At 46.5% G+C, this 27,973-nt stretch overlaps 1 protein-coding gene across 6 annotated transcripts in view; it reads right to left on the bottom strand.

The window, feature by feature from the left end:
* Nucleotides 1-678: 678 nt before the first annotated feature.
* Nucleotides 679-27,973, bottom strand: part of LOC112992430 (alpha-2-macroglobulin-like protein 1) — a 28,454-nt gene continuing 1,159 nt past the window's right edge. Inside the window, exons 2-36 of one of the 6 annotated variants that reach the window (XM_026115497.2) lie at nucleotides 26,639-26,825; nucleotides 26,117-26,279; nucleotides 25,252-25,304; nucleotides 24,925-24,945; nucleotides 23,329-23,482; nucleotides 22,801-22,885; nucleotides 22,129-22,249; nucleotides 21,194-21,311; nucleotides 19,995-20,104; nucleotides 19,479-19,649; nucleotides 17,886-18,110; nucleotides 17,694-17,757; nucleotides 17,016-17,161; nucleotides 16,716-16,865; nucleotides 15,656-15,853; nucleotides 14,832-14,919; nucleotides 14,034-14,187; nucleotides 11,506-11,734; nucleotides 11,056-11,179; nucleotides 10,741-10,862; nucleotides 10,271-10,322; nucleotides 9,775-9,858; nucleotides 9,165-9,341; nucleotides 8,755-8,836; nucleotides 7,941-8,097; nucleotides 6,878-6,952; nucleotides 6,494-6,665; nucleotides 5,813-6,027; nucleotides 5,311-5,526; nucleotides 4,794-4,909; nucleotides 4,026-4,116; nucleotides 3,623-3,691; nucleotides 2,492-2,594; nucleotides 1,778-1,819; nucleotides 679-843 (exon numbers count right to left, since the gene is read on the bottom strand). In XM_026115497.2, the coding sequence (XP_025971282.2) occupies nucleotides 1,779-1,819; nucleotides 2,492-2,594; nucleotides 3,623-3,691; nucleotides 4,026-4,116; nucleotides 4,794-4,909; nucleotides 5,311-5,526; nucleotides 5,813-6,027; nucleotides 6,494-6,665; nucleotides 6,878-6,952; nucleotides 7,941-8,097; nucleotides 8,755-8,836; nucleotides 9,165-9,341; nucleotides 9,775-9,858; nucleotides 10,271-10,322; nucleotides 10,741-10,862; nucleotides 11,056-11,179; nucleotides 11,506-11,734; nucleotides 14,034-14,187; nucleotides 14,832-14,919; nucleotides 15,656-15,853; nucleotides 16,716-16,865; nucleotides 17,016-17,161; nucleotides 17,694-17,757; nucleotides 17,886-18,110; nucleotides 19,479-19,649; nucleotides 19,995-20,104; nucleotides 21,194-21,311; nucleotides 22,129-22,249; nucleotides 22,801-22,885; nucleotides 23,329-23,482; nucleotides 24,925-24,945; nucleotides 25,252-25,304; nucleotides 26,117-26,279; nucleotides 26,639-26,825 (4,333 nt within the window). In that variant the 3' untranslated portion in view covers nucleotides 679-843; nucleotide 1,778. Of the gene's footprint in view, nucleotides 844-1,777; nucleotides 1,820-2,491; nucleotides 2,595-3,622; nucleotides 3,692-4,025; nucleotides 4,117-4,793; nucleotides 4,910-5,310; nucleotides 5,527-5,812; nucleotides 6,028-6,493; nucleotides 6,666-6,877; nucleotides 6,953-7,940; nucleotides 8,098-8,754; nucleotides 8,837-9,164; nucleotides 9,342-9,774; nucleotides 9,859-10,270; nucleotides 10,323-10,740; nucleotides 10,863-11,055; nucleotides 11,180-11,505; nucleotides 11,735-14,033; nucleotides 14,188-14,831; nucleotides 14,920-15,655; nucleotides 15,854-16,715; nucleotides 16,866-17,015; nucleotides 17,162-17,693; nucleotides 17,758-17,885; nucleotides 18,111-19,478; nucleotides 19,650-19,994; nucleotides 20,105-21,193; nucleotides 21,312-22,128; nucleotides 22,250-22,800; nucleotides 22,886-23,328; nucleotides 23,483-24,924; nucleotides 24,946-25,251; nucleotides 25,305-26,116; nucleotides 26,280-26,638; nucleotides 26,826-27,973 lie in introns of those variants that run through there. The other 5 variants (XM_026115498.2, XM_026115500.2, XM_026115503.2 and 2 more) reach the window with 5 other exon arrangements.

Genomic DNA, 27,973 nt, shown 5'->3' on the forward strand with positions numbered 1-27,973 from the left:
ATATGCCTGAGAAGAATTAAAATAAGCATCACCCCTGACTGTGCTGTCATTGTGCCAGTTGCTGATGAACTACAGACTCTGCCCATGAGGATACCATTTCTACTACTACTAATATACAAACCTCAAAGCTCCTTTAGTGCTTTCCCTCACACTTCTCATGGTTTCTCCTAGCACTCCCTGCAGTAGGATCTCTGCAGCTTTGGGGAACAAGGTGCAATTGAACATGCTGTGATAGATGCGTCTCCTGCACCCTTTCTGCAAGCTCCCTTGCCTTCAACCATGCTTTGAAGCTGTCTTCAAATAGTAATACAATGCTATTGAGACTGTAACTCTTCACCCCTTCTCAGCAATAGCTCCTTGCCAATTGCACTTGATAGGTATCTCTAAATGCAGTTGTTGGCCAAAGGAGCTGTTGACCATATCCCAGGATTCCCTTGCCTCAGCTCAGGCTGGTGTGAGGACCACCTTCTCCCAGTACCAAATCTACCTTGGTGTGTGCTCCACCTCCTCCTGTGCAAGTCCACTATTGGAAGGGCAGAGCTTTACTCTTGTATATGCACACACAATAGAACTGAGGGAGTTATTTTTCCCGGGTGCTCTTAAACATGATTTTCCTGGTTTTGGAGAAAAAAACTAAGCCTGAATAATCATTCAACCAGACAATCCTAGTCTCCTGACTTTTAATAAGATGCCAGACACAGTCTGAGCCTTTAAGAAAGTAACTGTTTAGGAGGCAATTTCAAGCATTTTCTCTCTTCGCTCCTCATCTCCACATGGTGGCTGGAGCAGAGATGACAAAGGACTGAAGGATAAAGGCTGCAGAGGATGAGTCTGTCCCTGATCCTGTAAAGACAAAAAAGGACAAAGGTTTGTGTTCCTGAAGTATTAAAACTAGCCACCAGGAACTTTTTATGCCTCATGACCAGATACAACTGCCAAGCCATCAAGGATAGGGTTCTCTCTAACTGGCCCCTTAGCACATGTTTCAGCCCCATGTATAAAGTCTAAAGCAGAATCTCCACTAAGATAGTGGGGCTTGTGGCAGGTGTTCTAGAGCAGGGCTGTGCATATCCTACTGAAGGCATCAGTGTTGCATACATGCTTATTATCCACAGTCACAGGGTGCCCCCAACTCTGTCTTTCATCTGAGAGACATGAGATGCCTCATGAAGGAGGGTTTTTTTCTGCAGCTCATAGACTGTGGACAAGGAAGAATATGGGTGTATCAGAGTTTAGGACAAGACCAGGCACTCAGAATTCAAGCTTTGACTTTGCCCAGCCTGGAAACAGAATGGGACAGGTGCTCAGTTCCTGGCAAGGACCAGAAGCCATGCTGGGACTCCAAAAGGCCTAGCAATGAAAAGGAGTCAGGCCCTGCAATGAAGGTGAACATGGAGTATTGCATACACAGGACTGGAAGGCTCTAGAATTGCAGTGGAAGTGACAGGTATAGGAACTGTATTGGCTTGAGAAAAGTATATTCAATCCACAATGGCAGGATTGGTGGTATGACTTGGGAGAGGCAGCCTTTGTTTTCTGTAGCATACCTCCAACTCTGTCATGAGCTGGGCACCTCAAACCTTCCAGTGCAGTTCTCTCTTTCCCTTGTTTTAACCACTGGGATACAAGAACTCACTCTTAGCTGTGCTAATCACTTCACACCCTCAACCTGCCATGTGGCAAGTTTCTGGACCAAGGACCCTAGCCTGCATCTCCCTCCATCTCCATCATCTTCAGGACCATGCCCGTGATGGCAAAAGATGTGCTGGGCCCTCACCTTACTTGCAAGGGGCATTGTAGCTCGTCACTGTAGTTTCTTCTGTAAGAGAAGAGAAAGAATGCCAGTGAGATACAATCGCCAAAAAAATCACTACAGCAACCCAGCATTGTGCCTGTGCTTCTAGGAGAGGTGTGCCCTCAGTTTACAAGCCATGACTTCTGCCACTGTGACAACTGAAGTCACTTATACGTGTCAAAGTTTCCGCGCTGCAGTTAGCCTGGATTCAACTGAGTCATATAGTCTGCGACCTTTTGAAGCCGTAAGTCCCAACCAGCACTGTTATGGGATCCCTCACTTTCTGAAGAAATAACAATTCCTGACACATTTTTAGCTTTTCCTCCCATTAGGGACCCCAGATAACACAGGCCAAATTATTGTCACTGTCATTATTCTAAGCTATCCTCTCACTTTTCTGCCTCCCACAAAATGAATGACCAAAAGCACAGCTCTGAACTCCTGGCTCCCCTCTTGTTGGAAGAGTTAGACACTAAGTGGAGCCACATGCCAGCTTCAAGCTTGCAAGTTTGGGGGGCAAGAGGAAGAAGGATCCACCATTTTGAAGCCCAAGAAGGTAAGTCCATCACTAGAGAGTTTTTAAGGGGAGGTTAGATGAACACGTCGGAGATAGTATTGCCTTGGACATGCCAATTTCAGAAAGTTCCTTCCAGAGTTACATTTTTGAGATTTCTGAAGTCCAGCATCTGAGCTCACCTGGCATATAGTAATCATAGACCTTGATATTAGCAGGCTTAAGATCCTTCACCTGTGTGTTCTGCCTCACCAGCAAGGTGTAGACCTGAGGCTGCCGAGTCAGCTAAAGCCAAGAGATGCAAAGATTACAGCCAGAACCAAAGTCTTGTAAGACAATCCCTTCAACCTGCTTTCACACAGACATCTGTGGAGGTCTCACCACTGTGACAGAGCTGTTCTGCCTTTCAGTCTGTCTCAGAGATACCTTTCACCTCAAACTCTGTGGTCATACCCCACTTGGAGGCACCAGATTTAACTTAGTTCATGAGAGGTATCAAATCCATGAAGTCAATGAGCATTAAGTATCTAAATGTAGTACTAGTATTCCCAACACATCACGCATTCCCATTCATTTCTGCTCTGAACTCCTTCATGCAGGGCTTCTTTTTCTGCATCAGGCCTCAGTTGCTGCTTGTTCCTATGTAGTCACATTAGACCAGCTCTTATTCTGTAATCTCATACAACCTGTTAGGTTAGACAAATGCAAGGCATGGATGAACATCTGCTGGATGGCGGTAGTTACATGAGCTGCTGCCCAGTGGGTTCAATTTTGTGCTACCTGGCAGTCTAAGCTGAAATCTTTCTCCACACTGCCTTTCTGCTCTGTATGGTAGATATAACAAAAAGCCCTTCTGCAAGTCTAATGCTGCCAGGCTAAAATAACCAGTTCACTATGAGGCTAGCTTAGCTCAGCTGGTACAAAAGTGGGGATAAAAAGTCACATCCCAGAGAAATGTAGAAGTGCTCCTTGGAAATTCAGAGGTTTTCAAATTCATGACAGCTCTTGTTTCTGGTATTGTTTAGCTATGAGTGTGGCTAGTGAAAAGCTGGAGTGGCTGCTAATCTGTCGACTAATGAGGCTGTGGAGTGAGCATTGCTGCTCACAAAACCATCTGGTTTAATTTTGAGTAATTCTGTCAAACTGCATGAGCAATCTTGAATACTTCCTGCTACGTTTAGGTGGCTTGCAGGCAGGCAACAATAGCACTCGCTACTTAAAACACCCATGGAAACAAAATACATGAGTAGCCTAAAAAATATCTGCCAACTCACAGCCCTCTTAATGATTACATTAGGCTAAATTCCACTCACTTCATCCAGATAGAGAATAACTCGGTCAGCTTCGCTTTCAACTTTCTTCACTAAAGGCATTTTCTTTAGCTGAAAATAGATAAACAAAACAAAAAAGCCACATCCTGTCAGGAAGATTCTATCAGGAAGCAGAACTATTTAGGGGGATTTGTCCTTGTGAGAGCATGGACAAAATTTTCACAGGGCCAAAGAAATGCTTTGGGTGGAGAAAGGCAAAGTGAAGATCTCCTTGTGGACTGGAAGAGACACCAAGTGTAAAGATCTCTTGAGAAGAGAACTGTATTTACCTGCCCACAGGAACATTCACGATCATGCTTACAATCCCACATGATTGCTTACAATCCTGCGTCATGGACATCTGTCACCATTCCCACCCCAGCTGGACACAAACTCACTGTCTCACCTCTTCCAGTGAACCTGCCATGGGGCTGTATCCAGACAGCAGCTCCACTTGGATCAGGACCATGTTGGTGGACACACGGTTTCCTGTATAGCTACAGCAGGAACCCAGGGAACAGAACTAATATTACTTTCGGAGCCATGATCTCCACAGACACTCCAGCCCATCTTTGCCACTCAGGTGGAGGGATCTGCCTTTCCTTCCAGTGCTCCTCCTGTAAGCTTACTTGTTTCTGTACTGTAATAAATTCTTATGTTTCCTTTGATCTCTCTCAACTGTGCTGAGCCAAGGAGAACAAATTCCTTGGAAGGTTTCTGGAGTTTCCTTCTCTAGGCAGGGCTGGGAATATCATATCCTCTTCCTGTTATTTTGGCAGTTCTGGCCCAAATCAGGCAGAGGTCAAGCAGAGGAGGATGGTGTGACAACCAGCCAGGCGCACAGAAGGGAAGACTTTGGAATGAGGTCTGCAGTCAGCCCCACAAGACCTTCACAACACTAGTGTTTTGAGGCCTCATTGTGTAAGGGGGTAAAACCCACTGGCCTTGGGAGAAATTGTGATGACTGATGCAATGAAGAGAAAGGACTACAGCCTAAATCATCCCTCCAGGGCCTAGTACTTCCCATCCAGCTGAGGAGAGCATAGTTAAAAGAACAAGAAAATCTTAGCACTCAGACCTCATGAGGGAAGGGGAATCCTGGCCATCTAGAGGCTGGTGCAAGCCAGAAGCCTCTCAGCACAGGGGAAGAAAAGGACAGTTGAGTGTCTCCTACCGAGCACGGACAGTGACAGGAAACTGGGTGGCATTGGGCAAGGTACACTCTGTCTGCACAGACACGGCAAAGGTGAAGTCGCTTCTCTGTGGAGGGATGTGGTACCTCAGAATGGCCTATGAGGAGAGACAGAAAGAAGCTAGTTGGCAGAGCGTGGCAGCTTTTTGCTGCCAAATATCCTTGCTTAGGGTTTGGCTGCTGTTTGCTGTCTTGCACTGGCATAAGAGAAAATGATGTGGTGGAAGCAGAGGTTGTGCTACTGCACTGTTCCTGGTGGTTGTCAGATGGGTTCTTAGAGGAGAGGTACAGCTGTCTAGGTGGAGACAATCCAAAACTTCATATGGGAAACTGCTGTTCCTTTTCCATTGAATTCAGCTACTCCTACCAGCCCTGAGGCCCTAGGTTTCTGCAAGTCACTACAGTCTGGTTTCAGTCCTGGCTAAACAGCAGAGTGAGAGTTTCCCTGGCTTTGCAGGGCTTTTCCCCAGGCAGATCTTGCTTCCCTGGCTGGGCTTACCTGCAGGAAGAGGCACCCATGGCCCTGCACACGCACATTGTACTCTCTGGGAATGGCTGCCAGCTCCACTGTCTGTAGCAGGAGCCGATTGGTGTTGTCTACCTGGATTTTTTGGCTGAAGCCCTCAGAGGAGAGAGAAGCTTGAAGATCAGGGCCCTCCTTGCTAAAGGTCTTGGTTGCATACAGGGCTAGGGCTTCTAGGGCAACCACCGTGTCCTGAGGGAAAAGACAGACATTGAACGAAATAGGGTACCTGATTCCTGTGCATGCCTAGTCCTTAGCCTTTCCCTCCCTTGTACTACAGCTCAAAGTGGGGGTGAAAATTCTCCTTGGACTCTTAGCATAGAACTAGCTCAGAAGAATGCAAGTCTTAGGATTCACCCTTTCAACCCCTAGGAGCACCCCCCTCTTTTTTTTTTTTTTTTTTCCTACAGGTGGTGCTAGAACCTGTTGCTCTCACAAGCTCCAGCTGACAGCAGGTTCTCTGCTGTTGATGGATTACCTGAGTTGAAGCAAAGCCTCCATAGGGGTTCTGCTGCTTGGTGACCCAAGACACAATCTGGGATGCTTTTCTGATGTCATCTGAAGACAAACGTGACTTCGAAAGGTGAGCCATGAGGATACTAGATGTCAATTCCACATCAACAGATGGCGCCCGATACCAGTATAGGGACTCCCCTTCCTTTTTGGACTGCTGACTCCAGAACATTTGGTGATCTAGGAGTAGAGTGGGAAGATTTACGGAGTATGTAGCTGTATCTAAAGACCCTGGAGTCCTCCTCAGCCCCTGTGCTTAGATACTGAGTGAACAAGTACACTGGGACAAGATACAGATGCATATCTTCCTCCTTATCCTCCACACCCTGCTTTTGCTAATTAAAAAAAAAAAAAAAAAAAGAAAGAAGAAGAAGCAGCTGCAGGCTGGGAAGGAGCTCTAGAATATCCTTGCAGCTCCCCTGGTTTGGATGACTGGGAGACCAGGACTGTGAGGTCGTCCATAGAGCAAGTCTGTCTCACATTATGGATATAGCCTTAGCAAACAGAAAATATCCAAGCTTTGGGCTTCCCACACAGCTCTGAGAGTGTTCCCCACTCCTGCCCCGCAATCCCATGGTGGTCTAGCCCTGGGCTCTCCACACAGTTCTGTTAGTGCCCCTCACTCTCCCCTCACAGACTCTGGTACCTGATTTTATGGCTGCCTTATCCAATCTTTTGAGGATTTTCTGCATCAGTGCCTTATCACCTGCTACTGCAAAGGCATTTGCAGCTAGTGCCAGGCTGTAGAGGTTGGAACTGCCAGTATCCGCATTGACCAAGTCCTTTATACATTTAAGAGCTTTCCGCAAAACTGGGTCCTATAATACGAATGAAAGAACACCAGTAGCTGGCAAGGTGTCTTGGGCAGGAACTGCAGCTTTGATATGTGCAGAGAAGGTGGGAACAGGGACAAGACACACATGGAAAAAAATGGTAATGCCCTCCTATGTATGTGAACATAGGCAGACCTTGAATGTACCTGGCTGCCAAGAGGCTGTGCATACAGCATGTTCCTGCTGTTGATACTCACAGAGCGTGGCATCCCTGAGTGTATGAGAGCTGTGATGATTGCAGAGCTCAGCCCCAGTCCTTCCTCCACTGCACCCTGCAGTCATCACAAAACAGAGAAGAGGAGGGCTGCCATGAGGAAAGAGAGAGAGAGGTTTTCCAGTGCCTTCTGCTTTCCAAGTCAGTTCCAAGTCTGGATAGACAACAGTGCTGATCCTTCTCTTCTGCTAGGGAAGTGTCAGGGTTGGTATCTGCTCATGCACTGCCACTACTCTGGCTGCTACCACTGCCAGAGCACTTCTCAATTACAGGACCCCAAGCTCGTTTGTGTAGCTGATTCCCTCCCTCCATTGGACACTAAGCACATTTCCTTTTCCTTGCTCCTTGCAAAGGATTTTCAGTAGCAGATTTTAGCACCAGAGGAAAGTGATGCTCCGACAGCCCAAGTACCACATTACATCTCACTTGAGGGCTGGGACAGTGGCAAGGTGTGGAGGAGCAAAGAAAAGTATAGCTTTTGTGAGGGAAAGTAAAAAATACCATTCTCTACACTTGGAGGAGTTTCTCTGAAGACACCTGCCTGTGCAGTGAACTGCTGGTGGCTCTGCTTTGTTGGTATTCTGTGTGTGTCTGTGCATGTACAAGTGTTGTTTCTCAGTGTATACGGCACACTCTTGTAAAGGCGAATCTCATGAGTGGCTGCCATCAATCTCGTTCATTCTCTATATAGTGGCAGCTCAGAGTGAAGGAAGAAAAGGCAGCTCAGTAGTAGGGAAGGAAACTAAAGCAGTTTACCAAGAAATAATGGAGAGCTCGAAAACCTTTTTGGTTTTAGGGAGTGTGTTTGGATTTGAGTGCACTGGTGCAGTTCCCATATGGGTATCATCAAATGCAAACCTCTGTCATCCACAACCTGAAGAAGCCCCACCATGACTAAGCACAGCCCTGAGAATCATCCAAGGGAGACCTTGGGCCCTTCAGGGCCTTCCTTCTGCAGTGAGATTGGGTTTGTTCTTGGCACCCAAATTGGGCCAGACACTGAAGCAGCTCTGAAGTGCCTAATGAGCAGCCAAGGCATATCATACCATTAGGCCATTGTTGAAGAGCTTCCCCACACTCTTGAAGCAGCCAGAAGGAGTCTGACTTTTTATCAGGGCACTGGCAGCATCCTTTATATTTTGCTCATCTATGTGGATGAAGTCCTGGGCTTGGCTGAAGGTCTTGAGGACAAAAGCAGTCAGCCTAGAGCCAAGGAAGAGAGAAGAAAAACAGACTGAACCAGTCACTGATGCTCATCTCTAGAGAGAGGCAGAAGTCTTTGTATCTTCTGCTACCACATCCCTGCAGAAATACCAGCAGGCCAAGGCCTTTTGAAATGGGATGAACTGGAAGCAATAGCCATGAGATAGATGCTCTTGAAGTCTGTAGCTCAAGCTCAGATTTTTCCATGTGCAGCAAGGGAATATTTGAGAGAGAGAACATTCACTGAGAGTTCAGTGCTTCCCACAGGTCTCTGTCAGTCCCAACAGGATGCCCATGTGTGATGTAAAGCTAGAAGGGCTGATATTTGATAACCATAAAGGTTGCTCACTCAACCCCTCTCACACACCTCTCTGGGAACAATGCACCCTGGAAATCTTGGGAAGAATAAAGCCTTGAAGCTAAGTCTTCAGAAACAGACTCTCAGTTGGGGTGCCCAAGCACACACTCAAACAGGGGTACCCCAAATCAGTTCACTGGTGTGGTTCGCTTCTGAAATGTCTTAGAAGTGGTTTCTGTTTGAAATAACTTCACATCTCCAGACTCGCTCAGGTTTCCCAGTTGCCAAAATCCAGGCCAGCTTGAGCATGACCAGATTCAGTTGTTGCCCTTCAACTGTTTCTGGAGATGTCTGCTTACCATGTGTTCCCTGGCTCACTTCCTTCCCCAAAGGCACTGTATGAGCCATCTGTGTGCTTATATAAGAGTTGCTGCTGATATCCTGTGGAAAGAGGCAGGAGACAGGGAAGATGTTCTGTGTCTGCCACATTCTAAAGGTGACAGCCTCTCCCTCCAATAATTATGGTGATAGTTATGGAGAGCATTGTCTCTGGGGAACTCAACAAAGGACTTTCAGAGGGGTATCTTTTACCCTTTGTTTAGCTGAGACACAGGAGCCTGATTACACCACTGTAATTCCCAAGATGTCAGGCAAGTGACACTGGATAAAACCTGCTCGGCACCAAGGTCTCTGCTGAGCTCTCCATCAAACAACCAAGTTTAGTGAACATCACCATTTAATAGCCCAACATGAACAGAAATCAGCTTACCACTTTCTAGATAGCCAATTGCTTTCTGTTTGATTTCTGGAGTCAGTTGTCCTGTCTCTTCAAGGTATCGTGTGATGAAGACATTGGGAGCAAAATGAACCATGTTCTGCTCTCCACAGCCACTGGACATTTGGAGGAGCTCATCTATGTTGTCCAGTGCTGTTCCCAAAATGTCTCCTGTGGGACAGAACCACAGCTTAGAGAGCTTTACATATTTCTGCATACAAAAAACTTCTGTGCTCACTGATTCTCCAAATAACCCACTAACATGGGGTTCATTCACCTCTGCTCACACTGGGGAGACACTAATGTCAGCAGACCTGTGACAGTGTAGAAATAAGTGGTCAAAGGAGCAGGCTCGTAGGAACACTATACTCCTCCTATCTTGCCCTTGGCTGGGTGAAGTTACAGGTCCACCTGGCCCACCATCACTTGTATAAGAGAGGCCAGAATGGGAGGCTTTCCTGGAAGATCTGGGGGCCCTGCATTACACTTCACTGTATACATTTCTTTTTGTTACTTGCTTTACTACAGCAGATATGGTGGTGGCAACAGAAGAAAAACCTCCTGCAGGGAAAAATCTTAATTTCCAAGATGCCCTAGAGCTCACCTAAGAAAGAGATGTGGGCTCTCACTGACCCAAGGACTGTGTTCTCTGGTATAGTGAAGGTGATTGTCTCTGAAACAGAAGTTCCTGCAAATTGCAAAAGCATCAGTACAACAACAGGCAGGAGGGAGATGGCAGACCCACAGACATTCTCTGGGGATAGCATAAACAAGGTTGAGATCACCTGGTCATGGAACTGAAGTCAGAATTCAAATGATAGGATGACACAGTGATCAGGCCATCCACAGATGTGTGACTCTATAATGTGGTTACCCAGTGGCTTGGTGCTGCCAGGAGGTTGTGATACTGGGGAGAGTTGAATGGCTTTGCCTCCTCAAAAACTTCCTGAGAATGCTTCAAAATCCCCAATTTTTTCCTCTCCATGCCCCTCCAGGTGGTGCTGGAGATGTTCAAAGACGACGCTGCTTCTGTTTGGTCTTCTTGATCCATGCACATGCACAGGCCCAGTTACCCCTGTCTCCTGGGTACCCGCACCTACCTTTCGGGCACAGAAGGGATGTGTGCGTCTTTTCTTCCAACAGCCCTTCTGCCTGGTGGGAATAAGGCTAGTCAGCTCATAAGGGAGAGCAGTAAAATGAGATGTCAGCCAGACACCCCATCACCTTTGTCAGAACGTCCTACAAAGGGCCTCACATGGACAGCAGGACAAATTACCAGTGCTTTACTGGTAAATTTTTGCTGGGAAGCAGGCTTCTAAGTTTTTATACTGACACCACACCCAAGGCCCTGATAGCAAGCAATTCTGATAGCTCTGACTCACAGAGCATGTCCTGAGCTGCTGCCCTCAGCACATGCCCCTGTTTGACCTCACTTGCAGAATCGCTGCTCTACTGGCCTCCCTGAGAAATGTATTTACCCTACTGGTGAACTCTCTAAGAGCCAATCCATTGGGTTGCTTTGAGTCTGAGAAAGTACTGATCCTTCCAGGAACCTGGAGCAGACTCTGACCTTCACCAGCAGATGTTTAACCACTGTGTCCTTCCCTCCAGTCTCTGGCACAAAAGCTGTACTCTCAGTGCAAACATCTTCCTGCTCAATCACCTCAGCAGTGACAGTGAAATTCACCTCCCCTAAAGAACAAAACATAAAAAGACCAGATTGCACACCTGCACCAACATTTCAGTTTGCTCAGCCCAAGGCCACTCATTCGTACTTTGCATAGTAGGCCACCTTCCCTTTCACTCCAGCTCTGGACTCCTCAAAAAGCTCTGCCACTGGCTCCCACTCCTGTCTTAGACCATACCCCTCCTTTGTCCCTCTTACCTAGTTTTGTTGCCTTCACATCCCAGAAAAATGCTTTTGCTGAATCAGGGCACAGACAAACAGTGAACCTCACATTTGTGTGCACAAATTCAAAATCCCCAGAGTCCATTAGGCTAAGTTGGAGCTAGAAGTGAAACAAAAGGGAGCTGGGGTCAGTCAAGCCCAGACCCCCACAGTAAGCAAGACAATGGCACTGTTGCTACAGCTGTGGGCCACCAATAGCCCATGGCCCTCACAAGCCTGTGGGGTTGTGTCACAGCATGGTTGAGCCTATGGGGAAGGATAACCTGAAGAGAGATGGCTCTGCATGGAGCTTTTGTGAAGAGCTTCCTTGGTGTCTTTTATCCAGCTCCTGAGGGCACATCCCCTTGTCTGGGCCTCTATCAGTGAAGTAAGTAATGATACCATACACCCCTCTGCCCAACACCCATCCTGGAGGGAGCCACTTACCACCATGCACTGCTTCAGGTAGCTGAAGAGTTTGGTTGTGAGGGGAAATGACTCTCCCCGGAAGACAGAGTAGGGCAAGGTGAGTTCCACAAAGAAGGGCTTGAAGCTCCGCAGGCTGATGGTCTCTGAGATTCCCAACCCATGGCTCTCTGAGGTGCAGAAAGTCATGGCCTTCCAGTCTGTGATAGTGTCGGGTACTGTGACAGGTAGCTCTGCAGACCCTGAATCACTGAGGAGAAAACAGAGAGAAAAAGATTGTCCCCATTCCTGTGAAGATTTCTCTTGAGTTGTTTCACAGGAGAAGGGCTAGAGAAATGCATTTTAAAGTGACAGGGTTTCCAAAAAAAGGATTCCTGTTGCTGATTTTGAATCACAGCCTTAACTTTTATGTATTCACTCTGTTTAAAAAATGATCAGGCCTACAGTTGCCCCATTTGGTTACCATATTAAGAGGAGGTATATTTTAATATTGGTTGGGCTGTTGGGGTCAGGGGGTTTGGAGAGGAAATTACAGAAATATAAAATACTTACACAAATAGCTGGTGTCAGGTGAAGGTGGCTGAGGGAAAAGGCAGTACTACAGATATATTTCAGATATATTCTTGAGTTAGAGAGGGACTCACCTGCGCAGGGATATAAAGAAATGACCCAGGAAGAATGGGCATGAGAGAGTCCCATGCCTGTTTTCCCAGGACTGCCAAGCATGAACTGTGACTGGATGCAACTGTATTCCTACAAAAATTATTTTCTTGGTCTTGTTCGGAAACATTGTGCTCTCAACCATGCAAGCGTTTATGGTAGTGCTGCTACTTCTCCCAGGATGAGCCAAAGGTGAAGTTGCGAGCAGAGGAATGGAGATGGAAAAATGAAGGAGTGTGAGTTGGGAATGTGTATGAAGGGTTCTTAGGCAGTGGGACAGAAGTATGGAAAAGATAGCAAGTGGGTGGGCAAGGAATGACTGAGAGACCCTTGCAAATCAAAATTTATTTCTGGACATCTCAAATTCCTGTTTTGCACAGGCATACTGGATCCCCAGGAAACCATGTTATACACCCAGCCTGAGCCACAGAGTATTGTGTCACATTTCTACCACACTGACACCCAAACCCTCAACCACAGCTAGGCAGTGATTATGAGAGTCACTTATTGATCTGTATGCACACAACAGAAGACAGCCCATGCCCTGAAATATGCACAATCCAGCCAGATAAAATGGAGAGGCAGAAATCCCATTTTACAGATGAAGAACATTGACATATGGGAGAATGAAGAAAGTTGGGATGACTGGCTATGTAAATAAGGGGAGAGCTGTGGATGTTGCATGCCTTGACTATAGCAAGATCTTTGACACAGTCTCCAATAGTATCCTCGTAGCCAAGTTAGTGAAATGTGGACTGGATAAGTGGATGATGAGAAGGATAGAAAATTGACTAGACTGTCACACTCAGAGGGTGGTGCTCAGTGAAACAAAGTCCAGTTGGTGGCTGCTTACCTGGCATCCCTCAGGGATTGATAATCGGGCTGATACTGCTTAATAGCTTTCTTGATAACTTGGAAGAAGTGTTAGAGTGCACCCCCACCAAGTTGTCAGACTATACCTAATTGAGGGGGACAGAGGTGGCTGATACAACATGCAACAATACAGACTGGGCACCAAATGACTAGAAAACAACTTTGCAGGAAAAGGGTCCTGGTGGATGACAAGTTGAGTATGAATCAGCTGTGTGCCCTTGCAACAGGGAAGGCATCTACCTCTGGGTAGTATAAGGAAGATTGCAGCCAGCAGGTTGAGGGAAGTGATTTTTCCCTTCTGTTTCTCCCTTGTGGGACTGCATCTGGAGAACTATGTCCTGTTTTGGTCCCTCAGTACAAGAAAGACACTGACATATTGAAATGAGTCCAGTGAAGGGCTACCGAGATGGTCAGGGAGCTGGAGCATATGATGTACAAGGAGAGGCTGAAAGAACTGGGGTTTTTTAGCTGTAAGAGGGGAAGGCTAAGGGTAGACCTTATTGCTGTTTAAAGCTACCTAATAGGAGGCTGTAGAGATGATGGAGTCCGACTGTTCTCGGAGGTGCATAGTGATAGGGTAAGAGGTAACAGAAACAAGTCTGAACATGGGAAATTCTGACTCAATATAAGAAAAAAAAATTATGGTGAAGATGGTCCAACACTGGAACAGGTGTCCAGATAGTCTGTGGAATCTCCATCCTTGGAGATATTCAGAATTTGACTATAGCAGTGTGATCTAATTGCCTTGTGCAGGATGTTGAGCTAGATACCTCCAGAGGTCCCTTCCATCCTACAGGATTCTGTGATTTTGAGCTGTCCAAGATCATTTGGAAAATCTCAAACAGAGCCAGAAACTGAACCAAACCCTCCATTGTCCTTATCCATTTCTTCAGACCTTCCTTGTCTCTGTGGGCACAGAGGCAACAATGCCCTGGCTCTGGTCCTACCCACTCCCTCTCAGATCTGGCTGGCAGGAGGTTGGGGTACATGTGGGGTCACAACACATGATTACTCACTTGATGGCGACCAGACTCCAGATGAATGTCTCTGGAAACCAGGTATGTACTGGTCCTGCCTTGCTGCCCAGCTCAACATGCTCTGACTCAGCACCTTCAATAGCAGCATCTGTCTGTGTATCCAAGTGGTCTGAGTTTGCCAGCTCGTCATAAGCTATTGGGAATATAAGTATTCATTCAGACGCAGAGTATCTCTGAGATTAGGATAGAGTTCAGGTGGGGAAAGCTCAACTCCCCATCCCTCCCACTCCTGCTTTGATCCCACACATGTTCCCTGTCCTCTTCAAGAGGCTGTCAACCTCCTTCAACATTAGTCTCCCACAGCAAGACACCCCAGGTGAGCATGTGGATCCCAGCCACATGCATGTGCTTTTCCGGGAGGAACTCAGCCTGCTCACAGATGCTTCTTGCTCTTTCAGCCCCTGCAGAAGGGCCTAGATACCCCCACTTGCCAATATTGGCTGATTCTCTTGTTTTCAGCAAAACCTTTCCCAGTCTTACAAACAGATCCTCCTTTTCTGTGGCAGCTGTCTCATTTTCCCCCTTGACCAAATTATCTTCCTATCTGCCAGCAGAAGCTTCCAAGTAGGTTCTTCCTATGCAGCCAACCCTTCACCCCACCATGCATTCACACTGCCAGGACCTTTCCACTCTTCCTGTACACATCCCCTGTGTAACCTCCCACTCCTCGCTGGAAGCCATCCCTAGTTCCTCAGTACATTGCATGTGCAGCTGCCCTTGTGCAGCCTGTATGTTACCCATGATTTTCAAAGAAACAGAGGATAAATCAAGATGTACACATGTAGTCGTAGTAGAAAGTGGTCTGGGTGCGGCACTCAATCGGAGACTTGATTTTAAGACTGGTTAAAAATGTTAGACCTGAATTCTGGCAGAAAGAAGGGGAAGAAAAGAAGGCAGAGCTCAGTGGAGGGGGCAGCACGTCTGAGGGTCTATCTCTGCCCCAGCCTCCCAGCATATCAGCATGTTGTTGCACCTTTGACTCACTTAAGAGCTTCACAGGGAGAGAATGCAGAATCACTCTGCTCTCAGAGCCCAGATCCTGGCCCCACACATCAGAAGTGAATCTCTACAGTCAGGGTTGTGGGGACGACTATTCACACATGCATGCACACACACAAAGTCATTACTGTGGTATCATAGTTTGCTTCCCACCCCGGTATAGACTTGTTCTCATTTCACCCCTCTTTGACCTCTTTACTCATCCTACTCATCCCCAATTTTTCCTTCCTTTCTCTCATCTTCCCCTCCCCCGCCCCCCCAGCCCCGGTGCTTTGCTTTTTCAGCCTCCAATTTTCTCTGGCTCAGGCTGACACCCTCCTCTCCCTCTAACCCCTAGAAAGTCTGGGGTCTAGAGTTTGGCAAAAGTGGAGAGCTGTGCTTTAGGGATCTGCCTGATCAATGGGAATTTAGCAAGCTGAGAGCATGGTGTGTCAAAGATCTCTTAGTTCAGAAGCTCAGCAAATTCAGAACCTGAAGTTGGTAGTGTTTGCAAAAAAGATGATTTGTGAAGCTGCTCTGGGGTACAAGAGGGCTCAGAAGCTGATCTGGGATACAAAAGGGTTCACCTCTGATATTTCAAGGTTTATAGAAATTACATTTACCCTCAGAAGTTCATAAATGTCTGGTTGGGAAACTGCGTAAGAATAGCTGTTGTACATGAAAGGTGACATTGTTCCTGATGGAAGAGTAGTCTGAGGGGAATTGATGGTTCCCGGACTCTTGTGGATGGTACAGTAGTCACTGTAAGAGTCTGTGATGACACTGGGGTACTCTTGAGGATAGCTGAACATACTGTACACCTGTAGGCAGAGAATGAAAACAATACAGGTTAGGGTGAGAGAGAGAAAGTTTTACATTTTTATCCAGAGATTCTCTGTGACTGCAGAAGCACAGCTCAGATCCCGCCTGCAACAAAAGCCCACCTCTAAAGGTTTTTGAGCTTCATGGAGAGCCTCCACAAATTTCATCTGCATATCACTAGAGATGAACACAAAGCCTTTTAGGGCACAAGTACCTGGCTGCGGCCCCATCTAGTTCACAGATTTAACCTGAGAGCTTAATGCAAACTGAGAGGAGATCCTCCCTGTAAGAGTCCTTAGGAGAGCATCTCGTCTGACTGAGGGAACATCCTGGATTCAAAAAGACAGTGCCAAGAGGCGTTTCAAGGGTCCTCAGACCCAATCAATCACAGGTCTAGAGGAGAGATGGCCTTCCACTGCCAAGGCTCCATTTCTTGTTCAGTCTGTGAATGGAAAGACTGGCTGGTTCACGTGAGCTGAGACAAAGATGCGGAGCCTATCCCACATTGGGCATTTCTTCTAACATAGCTTTTATTTCAGAGCACTGTGATGGACTGGTTTAGCGGATGGCAATCTCTTTCCATTTGGTTGCCATTGTGGCAAAGTGCTCTAAGTTTAACAAGGATGGGCTTTGGGCCGTACTGGGGGTAATGGTGGGTTACTCTATTAGATCCCTCAATATAAACTGAGAATTTGGGCTGAGGTTTGATAATGGCCTTCATTTCTTTCTCATGAAGCCGTGTCCTGCCCCATGCAAATGTTCGTTAACATATCCAGTGTGCCTGCTTATCCAGTGCCTGCAACTAGATTCTCAAAAAACATACAGGTAATGCTAGCAGGGCTCAGCACTGGAGTGACTCACACTAGCCCTGGATAGCTCAGCTGCTGGCCTCAGGAGAAGGACGCTGTGGTCTACAGCACGGATGCTACATAGGGAGCCTGGTGCAGCCTGTAAATGGAGATGGACAGCTGATCCTGGGAGAGCCACTGTGTCTGAGAAGCCAAGCTTCACCTGAAACAGCACAAAAAGGAGGGACTCAGGACAGGATGGAAGGAGATGGGGGACTGTGGGTACTGGATTCTGCTGGACACTTATTGCCAATTTACAGTTAATGAGCTACCCTCCAGCCCATCTACCTCTTAGATTTTGTGCACTACTTACATGGTTCCTGAAGCACTTGGAGACTTTCAGACTGAAGCTGTCAGCTGCCACTTGACCCGCAGGGAAGGCAGTGTAAACAAAGAGGGCAGCCATGGGTGAAATTATGTCAATGGGCAGAGTGACATTGAAAGCCCCACTATACTGATCTGGGAAGAGAAGGAGAAATAGAAGTATAGGGAGATGCAAGGAAGTCTGTCTCCAAGGATTTTGCCAGGAACATGCTCATTCTCTGCAATACTTTACACAGTCACTTGGATAAAAACTGTTTTGTCTTGCTCCTGGGGAGGCCACAGCTAGACCAGACTGTGATTTAGTGCTATTCAGTAACAGGGACCTTATATTACAACGGGTTTTCGTGACAGTGTTTCTCCTCTCCCTGGAGGAGAAAGTGACTTCCCTTCTGAGTCTTCCAAACAGATGCTGGGTGTTTTCTTGGAGGTCTCTGATAATTCCTGCTTGGCAGATAAGCTCTGACAGTTCCATCATTTGATCAGAAAAATAATAGGGAAAATAAAAGACAGAGAAAAGGTGGCACATTTGCCATTTCCTCTTGAATTTTTGAGCCAACTCTCTTATTTTCTATTGGTCTCAGATCTCTGTTCACTCCTTCCCCATTTAGGCTGCAAAGGCTTTCCTACTGGATCTTTAATCTGCTCCTGGGCATTTAGCTGTTCTTACCCAATGACAGATCAAGAAGTACAGTTGTTTGGCCATGATGTACAAGGGATCCTCTGGCCAAAACCTGAAGGGGAACAAACAGAGTGATGGGTTGATAATGCCACTACTCTATGTCTCTGTTAGCAAAAGGCGCTATGCTGACACAGATCTGTCAGAAAGCTGACCTGGTTGCTCGTGCCACCCTGCACTCACCAGGTGATAGAACTCTGCTTTGGCAGCCCCATCCCCCAGCTCTGTGGCCAGGATGCGATAATGCACAGTGACCTGCTGCACATCCCCACAGGGCAGCATTGCCTGCACTGGTTGGATCTTCACAGAACTGTGGCTGGAGGAGTAGAAAGCCTTCAGTGTGATGGATGCAGTACCATAAGACACCCTCAAATTTCGACCACTCAAGTCCTCAGGATGGGTCTTTGCCTGTGGTACAGAAAAGGTGACTCAGTATCTGAAGGTATCTTACCATTCTCCGAAGGCCAAAACCATCAGCTGAAACTGGCTGCACAGCATACTCTGAACTCTCTCAGGGTAAAGTGCCTATTTCAGCATAGGCAAAGCTCAGTCGGCCCCTTTCTGTGGAGCCTAATATTGTCCACCCAGCCCTGGCAGGCTCTAGGATAACTAGCACCTACGTGGGAGGGAGCTGTGTACCACTATGGCTTGGGCTTAAAGTCTGAACTTCTGCAACACTGCTGCTAGCCCAAAAGTAGGCCACATCATCAGCTTGCAATGAGTGGCTTATTAGTCCCTGGATCAAACCACTGAACCTTTTACTTCTGTCTAGTGCAGATGGGGAAAGTCTGAGCAGGGCTCTGCCCTGATAATATATTTCCCTGTTCAGTGTTATTCCACTCAGACACTATATTTCTCTCAACACTTTCCCTGATCCATGGTAGGGGTGGCAGGGGACAACTGAAGATCAAAAGCCCTGCTCATTTTTAACTTATAAACTATCTGCACAGAGACTATGATATCAGCATCTTGTGGAATTGCAGCAAGATCAGGATCCATCATATAAAATATTGTATGTACCTTGATAAAGATACAAGGCTTGACTTGAAGTGCACACTTGACTTGAAGTGAAGTTTAGATAGGACAGGTAGTTATTAGGCATCTACCCCTAAAAGCAGGAAAGCAAGCCTTTTTCGTGGTTACATGGGAAAGCAGAGGTAAAACTTGTCTTGGTCAGTTCCCTGTAGGTGGCATCTATAGTAAGTCCCACTCTGCTCCTTCCGTCTTGATGACCTGCTTTGCTCCAGACCGGCTTACAGCACCTGTTTTCTTATTAGACTTCCTTCTTTCTCTCCTAAGTTTTCTGTTTCTTATATCCCTGGCTACTTCTAGTTCTTATGCCATGATGATGATATAATGCAAACTGTTTGCTGATCTTTTCTTTTCCGTGTGTATTTTCAGATGCTCTTCTCCTGGCTCCTTCCCTGTCTTCCCATTCCATGTAGAGTGGGAGTCCTTCCTCTGCTCTCTGTCTCTGCCCAGCCTGATAGAATCTTATCCACCTCAGAGAAGGTCTTATGTAAGTAGACCTCAGTCCCAATTTCATGGAGTCGCTGTCCACTACCCCATCTTTCATGATGTCTCTTGACAGCTCAGGGACAGTGTGTGGCACCAGGGGCCAGAATACTAGCTCTGCCATGGGCTGTTCCTCTTCTCTTAGATCTGTTATTTCTCCTTGCCTTTGCCTCCCTGGCTGTACTGAGACAATGACAGACTGTGGGACTGAGGGGTGTACTAGCTAGTGCTGGTCAAACCCAATGTAATTGTTGGCTTAACCTGTAGAAAAACTTTACTGCTGTTGTCCCATGCTGAAGTCTCCAGGGTGAAAGAGGACATCCCACTGTCATCTGTGAAGTAGGTCCTGGTCTGCTTCCTGTTACCATAGGACACTGTGAGAATCACCTTCTTGTTCTTCAGGGGGGTCCCATTGGCACTTTTGAGTTCCAGCTTTAACAAGGTGGAAAACAGAATTGGAGACCTCAGAATTGAAAATCTACCTCCCAATAGCAGTTCCAGTTCCTCTCTCTCCAAAAGGACTCTCTGGGTGGCCCTTACTCCTCCAGCCCCTCCCCATTTATGCAGCAGCTATGCCATCTGGCAAAGTCATGTGTCTACTCTGTGGTCACACCTTTGGATTATTTTGTAGTAGAGACATCAAAGGAGAGACTGGGACAGAGGACTGTGCCAGCAGCTTTGGGCAGCTCAGAACAAGGAGACTTCTTAGTATTTCTGTCCCTGCCATCCCCTTTGGCCCAGTTGCTGGACATCTCATGTTTCTGCCTGTTCACTTACATTTCCATAGTAGGGAGCTCCTTGCTGATAGTAATAGCTTGTCCCCCAAAACTTGAGAGCTGTGATATCAAAAGTCACCTTACAGTTTTCAGTGGTGTTAAACTCTACACCTGGGAAAGAAAGGAGGAGATGGCGTATACAGATGAGAATCATGGGTCTGATCAAAGGCAGCAGGACTGGATGGACTGAGGTAAGGATGGCCTATCACTCATAGGGGATGCGGCTTCTCTGTGTAACAGCCGTTTAGCCTACACATTTGGCAATAGTGCCTCCTACCTTCAGAACTGCCAGAATGACAGAAGTCTACCAGGAGATCTCTGCCAGACAATTCCCAAATGCTCTGACTTGGTTGAAGATGTTCTCACTCAAAATTGTCCACTTCCGTTCTCCTGCCGTTCTCACTGTGAAGTCACTAAAAGGCAATACTTTCCCTTGCTTCAGCCACTTTAGCTTATGGCCTGCTGTTTTTGCATGTGATACCCATCTGAAACCACTGCAACTGTTTGCTAAGTGAATGTGTGTCACTGCTTTCAGCAAAGGGCTGGAAAACATTTTCTTTCAAGGAAGGGCTTGTAAATTTTTTGAAAAGGGGAAACCTCACAAGAGGGGTTATCTAACAGTAGCTTTGGACAAGTAGCCTTGTCTCCATGTCTGGGATGTGGAGATGAATCTGGCAAGGTGCTATTTATTAAATGGTGCACAGCCAGGGCCTGGGTTTTCTGCGGTTGCTCTGAGTATCTCCTCATTCTGAAGGACTTTCCCAAATTATGGTTTAAGAACAAAAGAATCTGGCTTGGCCCATCTCTGTGAACATTTCTACTGTGGCTATAAGAGGAGAAACAGCAGCTCTGGTCCATCTCTGCCAAAGCAAGGTGACTGTCAGAGCTGGACTGGTCAGGATACATTGTGAAAGAGCAAGCATATTGATAAAGCCCACTCTGTAACTGGAACAGCTCATGTTGCCTATGTGAGTCAGACCTTGATGGAAGAGTAGATCAGAATGTCTGTGCTGCCACGGTGATCCCTAGAAGGACACTGAACACTTGCCCCCCTGGAAGCCAGTGCAGAAATTTCTGCTGGTTTGATGGGAAGCCACTAGGCTCCCCAAGGAGTCTTACAGGAGAAAACTCAAAGGAGGATATGATGTATGAGGGTAAAGAAAATGTCTTTCCACTAAGTGTGGAAAAAGTTGTTGCTACCTGTTCCACTTTCTTTTAGAAAAGCCACCGCTTCCAGATTGAAATCATAATTGTCATCATGCTTCTGGTGGTAGACCTTATTATTCACCTCAGTGGCAAAGCAGCCATCCTCGTTCGTCTGGGGATGTGAAATTGTATCTGTTAACCAACCATGGATGCACTAATCCCTTCTGCAATGCATATCAAACCCAAAGCCCAGAAGTCTAAAAGTAGAGGAGTAAGACATCTGAGTTGAAAAAGCAACTCCTATACTGGCATGACACACAGATCTTTTCTGTGGAGCAGTCACTAATAGGAGATGCTATTTTATAAACGTGTCTCATCTTTACACTGTCATTCATGTGTCAGTAGCGGAAATGAGTCATCATTTCTCCCTGAGACCATGATTCCTTCTGATAGGGCAGCATTTATCTTTAAACTGTGTGCTAGATTATTTAAAAAGATGTAAACAAATACAGATGCATTTATTCAACCCCAAAGATGAATGACTAAAGTTTGCGCTGAGCTACAATTGTATGCTTAGGAGCAAGAGGTAATTTCTGTCTCTCCAGAATTTCTAGGAATCAGCACATAGGTATTTACACCAGATGAAAAGCTGGTGCAAAAAAAGCATTCAGTGGAAGCCAGTTACATAGACAGTGTCTGTCTTTTGTATTGCCCTGTCACAATATCTGTTTTGTAGGTAAATCTCCAGAGGTTAGCTTGCCTACTGATGCTCCTGTCTTTGAGTACCTGAGTGCAAAAACTTGGCAAAATCCCTGAACTGGGCTAAGACAGCTACACTGGGGTGGTAAGGACATATTGGTAAATTGTCTCTGAGCTGAGAGAACCCTGATTCTATAGCTGATGCCTATCCCACTTCTTCCATCACTATTTTTCTCTCTTTGGCCCTGTTCCTCTCTTTTGCAGGAGGAGTGCATGTCCCATGTGCTCACCTGGCCTGTGTAATCCTTACAAATATTGTGCTTGGCTTTGGAAAATTTCCGATTATACCGAACATCTTTACGGCACACCACAGCCTTCACACTACCTTGGACTGGTTTCCCATACGTGTACCTGGCATACATGGTAGAGAGACAAACACACAGAAACACCGACTCAAAGGTAAACAACATCAGCATTAGACTGTGGTTTGTAGCCATGCATCCCAGCAGCCTACAGTATCCTCATGGATCATGAGCTCAGCAGAGGCCAAGAAATTACAGTAACTTAATCAGAAGAGGCAGAAGGCAGTGGTGGGTCCTCTCCAACTCAATCCCTGTTCCACCATGCACTGCTATGGAACATCATGCTGGCTATAAGTTGGAGTGGCTATTTCCTCCACACTGGCGCTGATCTCAGTGCAGTAAAGTACAGTGCTGTAGGGTACACGCTCCATTGAGGGGGTCCACTGTCACACTTTCAGGCTCACAGACAAAGTAGAGAGAGAGAAGACAGTGAAAGGTGGGATTCCAGGAGAATTCCTTAATGGTGGATACTAGGGTACCAAATTTTAAGGAGGGGGAGGCTTAGCAGAGACCATTTTGAGCTCGATTATTAATAACTGTTCAGTTTTCAAGTTTTCAAACCAGTAAGAATGCAGTTTCTGCCTAGATAAGTCAGCTCACATGCCACAGACTTGGAGACGGAAGTTATCCTCCAAGATGGTGACCACTTGAGGCATCTGGATGGAGACACTGAACTTGGGTAGCACTGTGAGAAAGCAAGAGAAATATAATGCAGTGGGGAGAGAGAACTCATTTATCCCAGTCTTCCCCAGATGGGTGTTCACAGAAAAGAAATCTCTCCCTTCATTCCCTCATTCTGACATGACCAGAACAGGGACTGGTAGGAATGCACTGCTAGCCCAGCCAGCAGGGTGTGGTGGCACTAGAGAGCCATAGCTTCCTTCACAGATCACAGCTGTGGGATAGGGCCCCAATCCCTCCTCAGGACATGTGACAGGAGAAAGCTATAAGGACAGAATGAATGTCAGTGATTACACCTACTGGCAGGTAGTTGAGGACCTCAGACACTAGCACAACTAGCTCAGCTGTTCACAGTTGCAAGGCCCATTTACCCCTGTGTGTATGTGTGGGGAGGGGTCTGGAGAGAATGCATCTTTCTCTGCTGCTGTGGCTTACTGAGACCCTTACCATATTCCTCTACCCTGAAGGTATGAGTGCGGTCAGGCGTTTTGATGAAGTACTCTCCAACTGGTGCTTCTGCGGCCAGAGGGAAGGACAGATCCACAATGCCTCCCAAAGGGGTAGCGTTCAGCCACTGTGCAATTTGGTTTCCTTTGGGGTCCTGCATGGGCAGTAGTAGAGAGCGGTTATTTTCCGGGGCTCCGAGAGATTTTTTTGAAGTATATCTGAACTATGACAGCATGGTCTAAGCCCATATCCTCTTGTCCTGAGAGCCCAGGTCTATGACACAGCTACAACGCTCAAGTGGGTCCCAGTTTTCTCCTTTCTTTGTAATCCACAAAGTCAGTCTATCATATTACTGCTCTCTGGCTGATACCATTATCTCACTGATTGATTGCTGCAAATCTGTGGTTTACTGCCTGCCTGTCTCACTAAGATGCAGCAACTGCTGATAGTCCAGGGGGTCTCTCTCAAAGATGCACTGTGGTGATTTAAGCTGGCATAGCCTCTTGGGTCACTGTGGAGAGAGTCAATCCTGATAGCACATACTGCCTAAGGCATGAACAACTTAGAAGCGATTACAGTGGTGTCTGGTATCTCCAATTCATGGGAAAGTCTGTGGAAATGAGTTTAGGAGTTCATGCAGGCCTCTCTGTGTAATGCAGGATGTAAAGCCTGGGGATGCTGAGCAGGGGCTGTGGGACTGCAGGGGCATTTGGAGGCATTTTTGATTATGATGGTTAGTCCATGGTGGACAGCATTCTCCTACTGCTGTTTCTTGGAAATAAAAGATTCAGAACTCTGGCTACAGTGGCACTGTCCAGTCAGGAAGGACTTAGTGACGAGTTGATGGGCACTTTATAAACACATGAAATAAGTGAGAGCTGTTGTCTGAAATGGTGAAGCTGGATCATAGCACTACATTTATATAAACTGGCATAAAGCATTTCAGTAGGTGTCTGAGAAACTATGTTTCTGTATTGATTGCTTGTTTGGTGTGGTGTGCAAATGTGCATTAGCTACTGTCCATTGCTAGTTTGAACTGGGACCTTCCTGTGTGGGTTATTACAAACCCTTCACTGCTTTCAGGCATCTTTCCTTAGCTCAGGGAATTGAAGTTTATATTTTACCTACAATATTCAAACTAAACTAAGAGATTATAAGGAAAAAAACCCCTGAGAGCTATTTTGGGAATTTTCCCTAGCTTTATGGCCACAACATTAATGGCTCAAACTTTTATTTTCTGTATGATTAATATAAAAATGTCCTTAAAGAACTGTTTAAGGTATTCACAAATCTCCATTTTGCAGCCTGGAAGGACTAAAAGTCCTGTGCCACTCCAGAAAAGTTGGTGGAGAGGTAACTGCTGCCCAGTGACACCCGCCATTTATTGCAGGAACCGCTATTTGATAGATATCATGACCGTGCATTGCAAAACTTGTGTGGACATTAATGGAAAGAGGGGCAAGAGGTCAAGGACTGTTCCCATTCATTCTGAGAAAAATGGCTTTCTGCATCCATTTCTCCCCACCATCATCTCCAACCCTTCGCCTTCCCCAAGGCAAGAAGAGACCACCACTTTCTATATAGTAGGTGTTTTACCTTTAGTTCCACCAGGCGGTGCTGTGGGAAGGAAAGAACAGAGCTATTGGTGGGATGATTTTATGTAAGTTACCATTCGCCTCCCTGAGTTTTTTGTCTCCCAGCCATCCATGAGTCTTCCCAAAACAATTCACAGGTGCTGTCCCAGCATCATGAGCAGTATCTGTGTAGCAGGTTGTGCCCAATGCTGTTTGTAAGCACCCAAAACAAGACTGAGATTAGATATCCACAGATGATCTCCTGGCTGTGGCAAGAATTGATCCAGAAATCTTGGAGGCAGCACATACCATTTTCAGACTTACTAAGGTTTCTCCCTTCTTGACTTACCGGTTCACTGCTGGCAATAAAGTTCTGATCCAAGGTTACGATTCGCAACTTGACTACAGAGCAAAAGAAAAACAGGACTGGCTGAAATTAAATCAAGTCCGTTAATAATAATAGGGATGGATTCTTAAGAAAAATGTGCCAATATGCTTCATTTAGAAGGTGTGGGCAGAATTCAGAGCCAGCTACTCTTGGCCCTATGTTCAAAGACCTGCTATGAGATCTCAGCCTTGCTAGAAACCTAGCACTTGCTAGAAACCTGCTAGACTGGAGTGGTAATGTGGGGTTTCTGAGAAGGCTGATTGTGCTGGTGAGAAACAGTACTTTTTCTAGACATTGGACCTGCAATGGGGCAGTCAGTCTTGCCTGCAGTGAGAGTCATGCCAGCAGAGATGATGGAGAGACATGGGGAAAACAGTTGTGCCCTGTGGCGATCTGAACTGTGTTAGAGTGGTGATGAGGCCTGCAGGGCTATGATCCTCTGAGGCAGACAGTCTGTGGGAGAGAGAAGGATTTAGGGCAGTCACACACTCTGGATCTACAGGAGCACTCAGGAATACAACACATTATTGCGTGAATCTTTTCTCATAGATCAACCAAAACACACAAGTCCTGTTCACACTGGCATGCTGTCTGAGCATGGCTAGTACTGGAGAAAAGATGTGCCATGCTGACATGGGTGGGAGGTATCCCCAAATCCTTCAAAACAGGCACAGCCTGGAATGGTAGAGGGAGATCAAGGCTGTGGCCTGTCTTGCCTGCAGAGCAGGCACCACTCAGCTGCCTGCTCCAAGAGATAGTGGCTACCCCATATGTTGTGGTCTGAGCATCTTTCTTTCTCTCATAAGACATGGAATTCTATCCATACCAATCTGTCCAGGTTTGTACACAGGTTTGTCTGTCTGAATAAAAGTCTTCTTGTCTACGTGCTTGATCAGGACTTTCTGCTTCTTTTGAAACTCTGAGCTGGCTTCTAGGAACGTGATGACAATGAAAGCCACTTCATCTGGGTTTCCAACAGGAGCAGGGACCTGCAGGCATAGTTGTAAATTAACCATCATTCAGGATTCTGGATCCACAGGCTTCTGAAATAATGATTTTTATACTGATTTTATATTGCTCCCCTTCTACTTGCCCTGAAAGCTCTCAGAGCACTTTTCAGAATGTTTTCTAAGGAAAAATTAAAAAAAAATCCACAAGAAGAGTAAAATATCAGTCAGGCTCCAGAGCAGGAAGGGCATTGTCAGCCGTACATATGCTGAAGCAGAAGATTCAGTGCTTGATTAAAATGTGCCCACAGGAAGGCACAATCCTTGGCCTTCCTGTCCAGCAACAGCAGAACTCATATGGTATCCACCCTACTGACAACCCTGGAGAATCTCCTCCTCACCTGGAAGCTTGTGCAATGAAAGAATGTGAGCTGAGAGATAGACTGAGTGATCAGAGTCTGATTCTCAGCTTTGCTTTCCAAGGTTACTGCCACATGGATTGGGACTGCTTCTTTTCTGCTGAGCTGGAGGCACACTTTCTCTGAGAAGGGGTAGTAGAGCTGAGATGGTATTGCCACAGCATAGTTCCTACAAAAAGAAAAAGATCCCAGGTGAAACTGACTTCTTAGGAGGATTGGTTTTAACCATGAGATTTGGATACTCCCTAATAAGACTCCTGGTCCCTCCATTCCAGTGTCATGATGCCAGTGAGACCAGATAACACTGCTCTTCCCATCTGCCAGTACTGCAGCATGACCACTGAATCTGTGCTACATGCTGCATGCACATACAATAAGAGACAGCCACTGATCCCAAGACTGAAAGTTGAGATAAAGTGGGGGAAATGAAATAAGCTTGACCTAAGGTGAAAAGGCTTCCTAATGTCACACAAGGGGTCAGCAGCAGGGCTTGGACTACGCTGTAAGTTTCCTGAAACTCTGGCCTTTTCACTGGACCACACTAGGTCTCATCAGTAGCTCGCTTGTCTGGTTATCTGCTTTCTGTCTTATGACCTATTCTTGGGCTCAGAACCAATGCCACACATTGTATGGTTCCCACTGTCATAATTTCATGTCCTGGACACAAAGTCTCACGAGCACCTGCTCTTCAGCTCCTGACACACTTGTTCTCCTTGCTCTCTCAATCCACATCTCACATGTCTGTGGCTACTAGCATAGCTGCACACATGGATAACACCAAGAAGCTGTTTGTATTGCTTCATACCACCTTATAAAGTACTGCAGCTAGCAACTAAGACCAAAGAAGAGCCAACATTCAAGAAGCAGCTGGCTTCTGCAGATCATCAAAATGTGTTCTCCAGATCAGACTTTAGGATCCTCTCTTTGATTCAGTCTTGTATCCCTCCATGTTCTTCAGCCAGATGTAACTGATGGCCCTTACCTCCCAGAGATCTATCCATGGCACTTTACTCTTCCTGCCACATCAGCAGAAAACATACAACACAGCAGGCTTGGCAATGGGAACAGTATTGGGTAGCAGACAAAATTTGTTTTTGCCCTTGGCTTTTGGTGAAAACAGAGGTTTGATTACCCTGAGAAGTCTTATCACTGACTCCTCCTGCTTACTGCTGCTAGACAGGGTCAGCCAGTGGCACCTTTTGTGGCATCAGGAGGGCAGAACCTGGAACAATTAGAACAGCTGGAGGCAGGGAAATGAACTGTTGGCAGTTCTTTGCTGGGGCTCAACACCCTGGCAGGAGGGAGTCAAAGTCCGGT

Source organism: Dromaius novaehollandiae, chromosome 1 (genome assembly GCF_036370855.1).
Source record: "Dromaius novaehollandiae isolate bDroNov1 chromosome 1, bDroNov1.hap1, whole genome shotgun sequence".
NCBI classification, from domain to species: Eukaryota; Metazoa; Chordata; class Aves; order Casuariiformes; family Dromaiidae; genus Dromaius; species Dromaius novaehollandiae.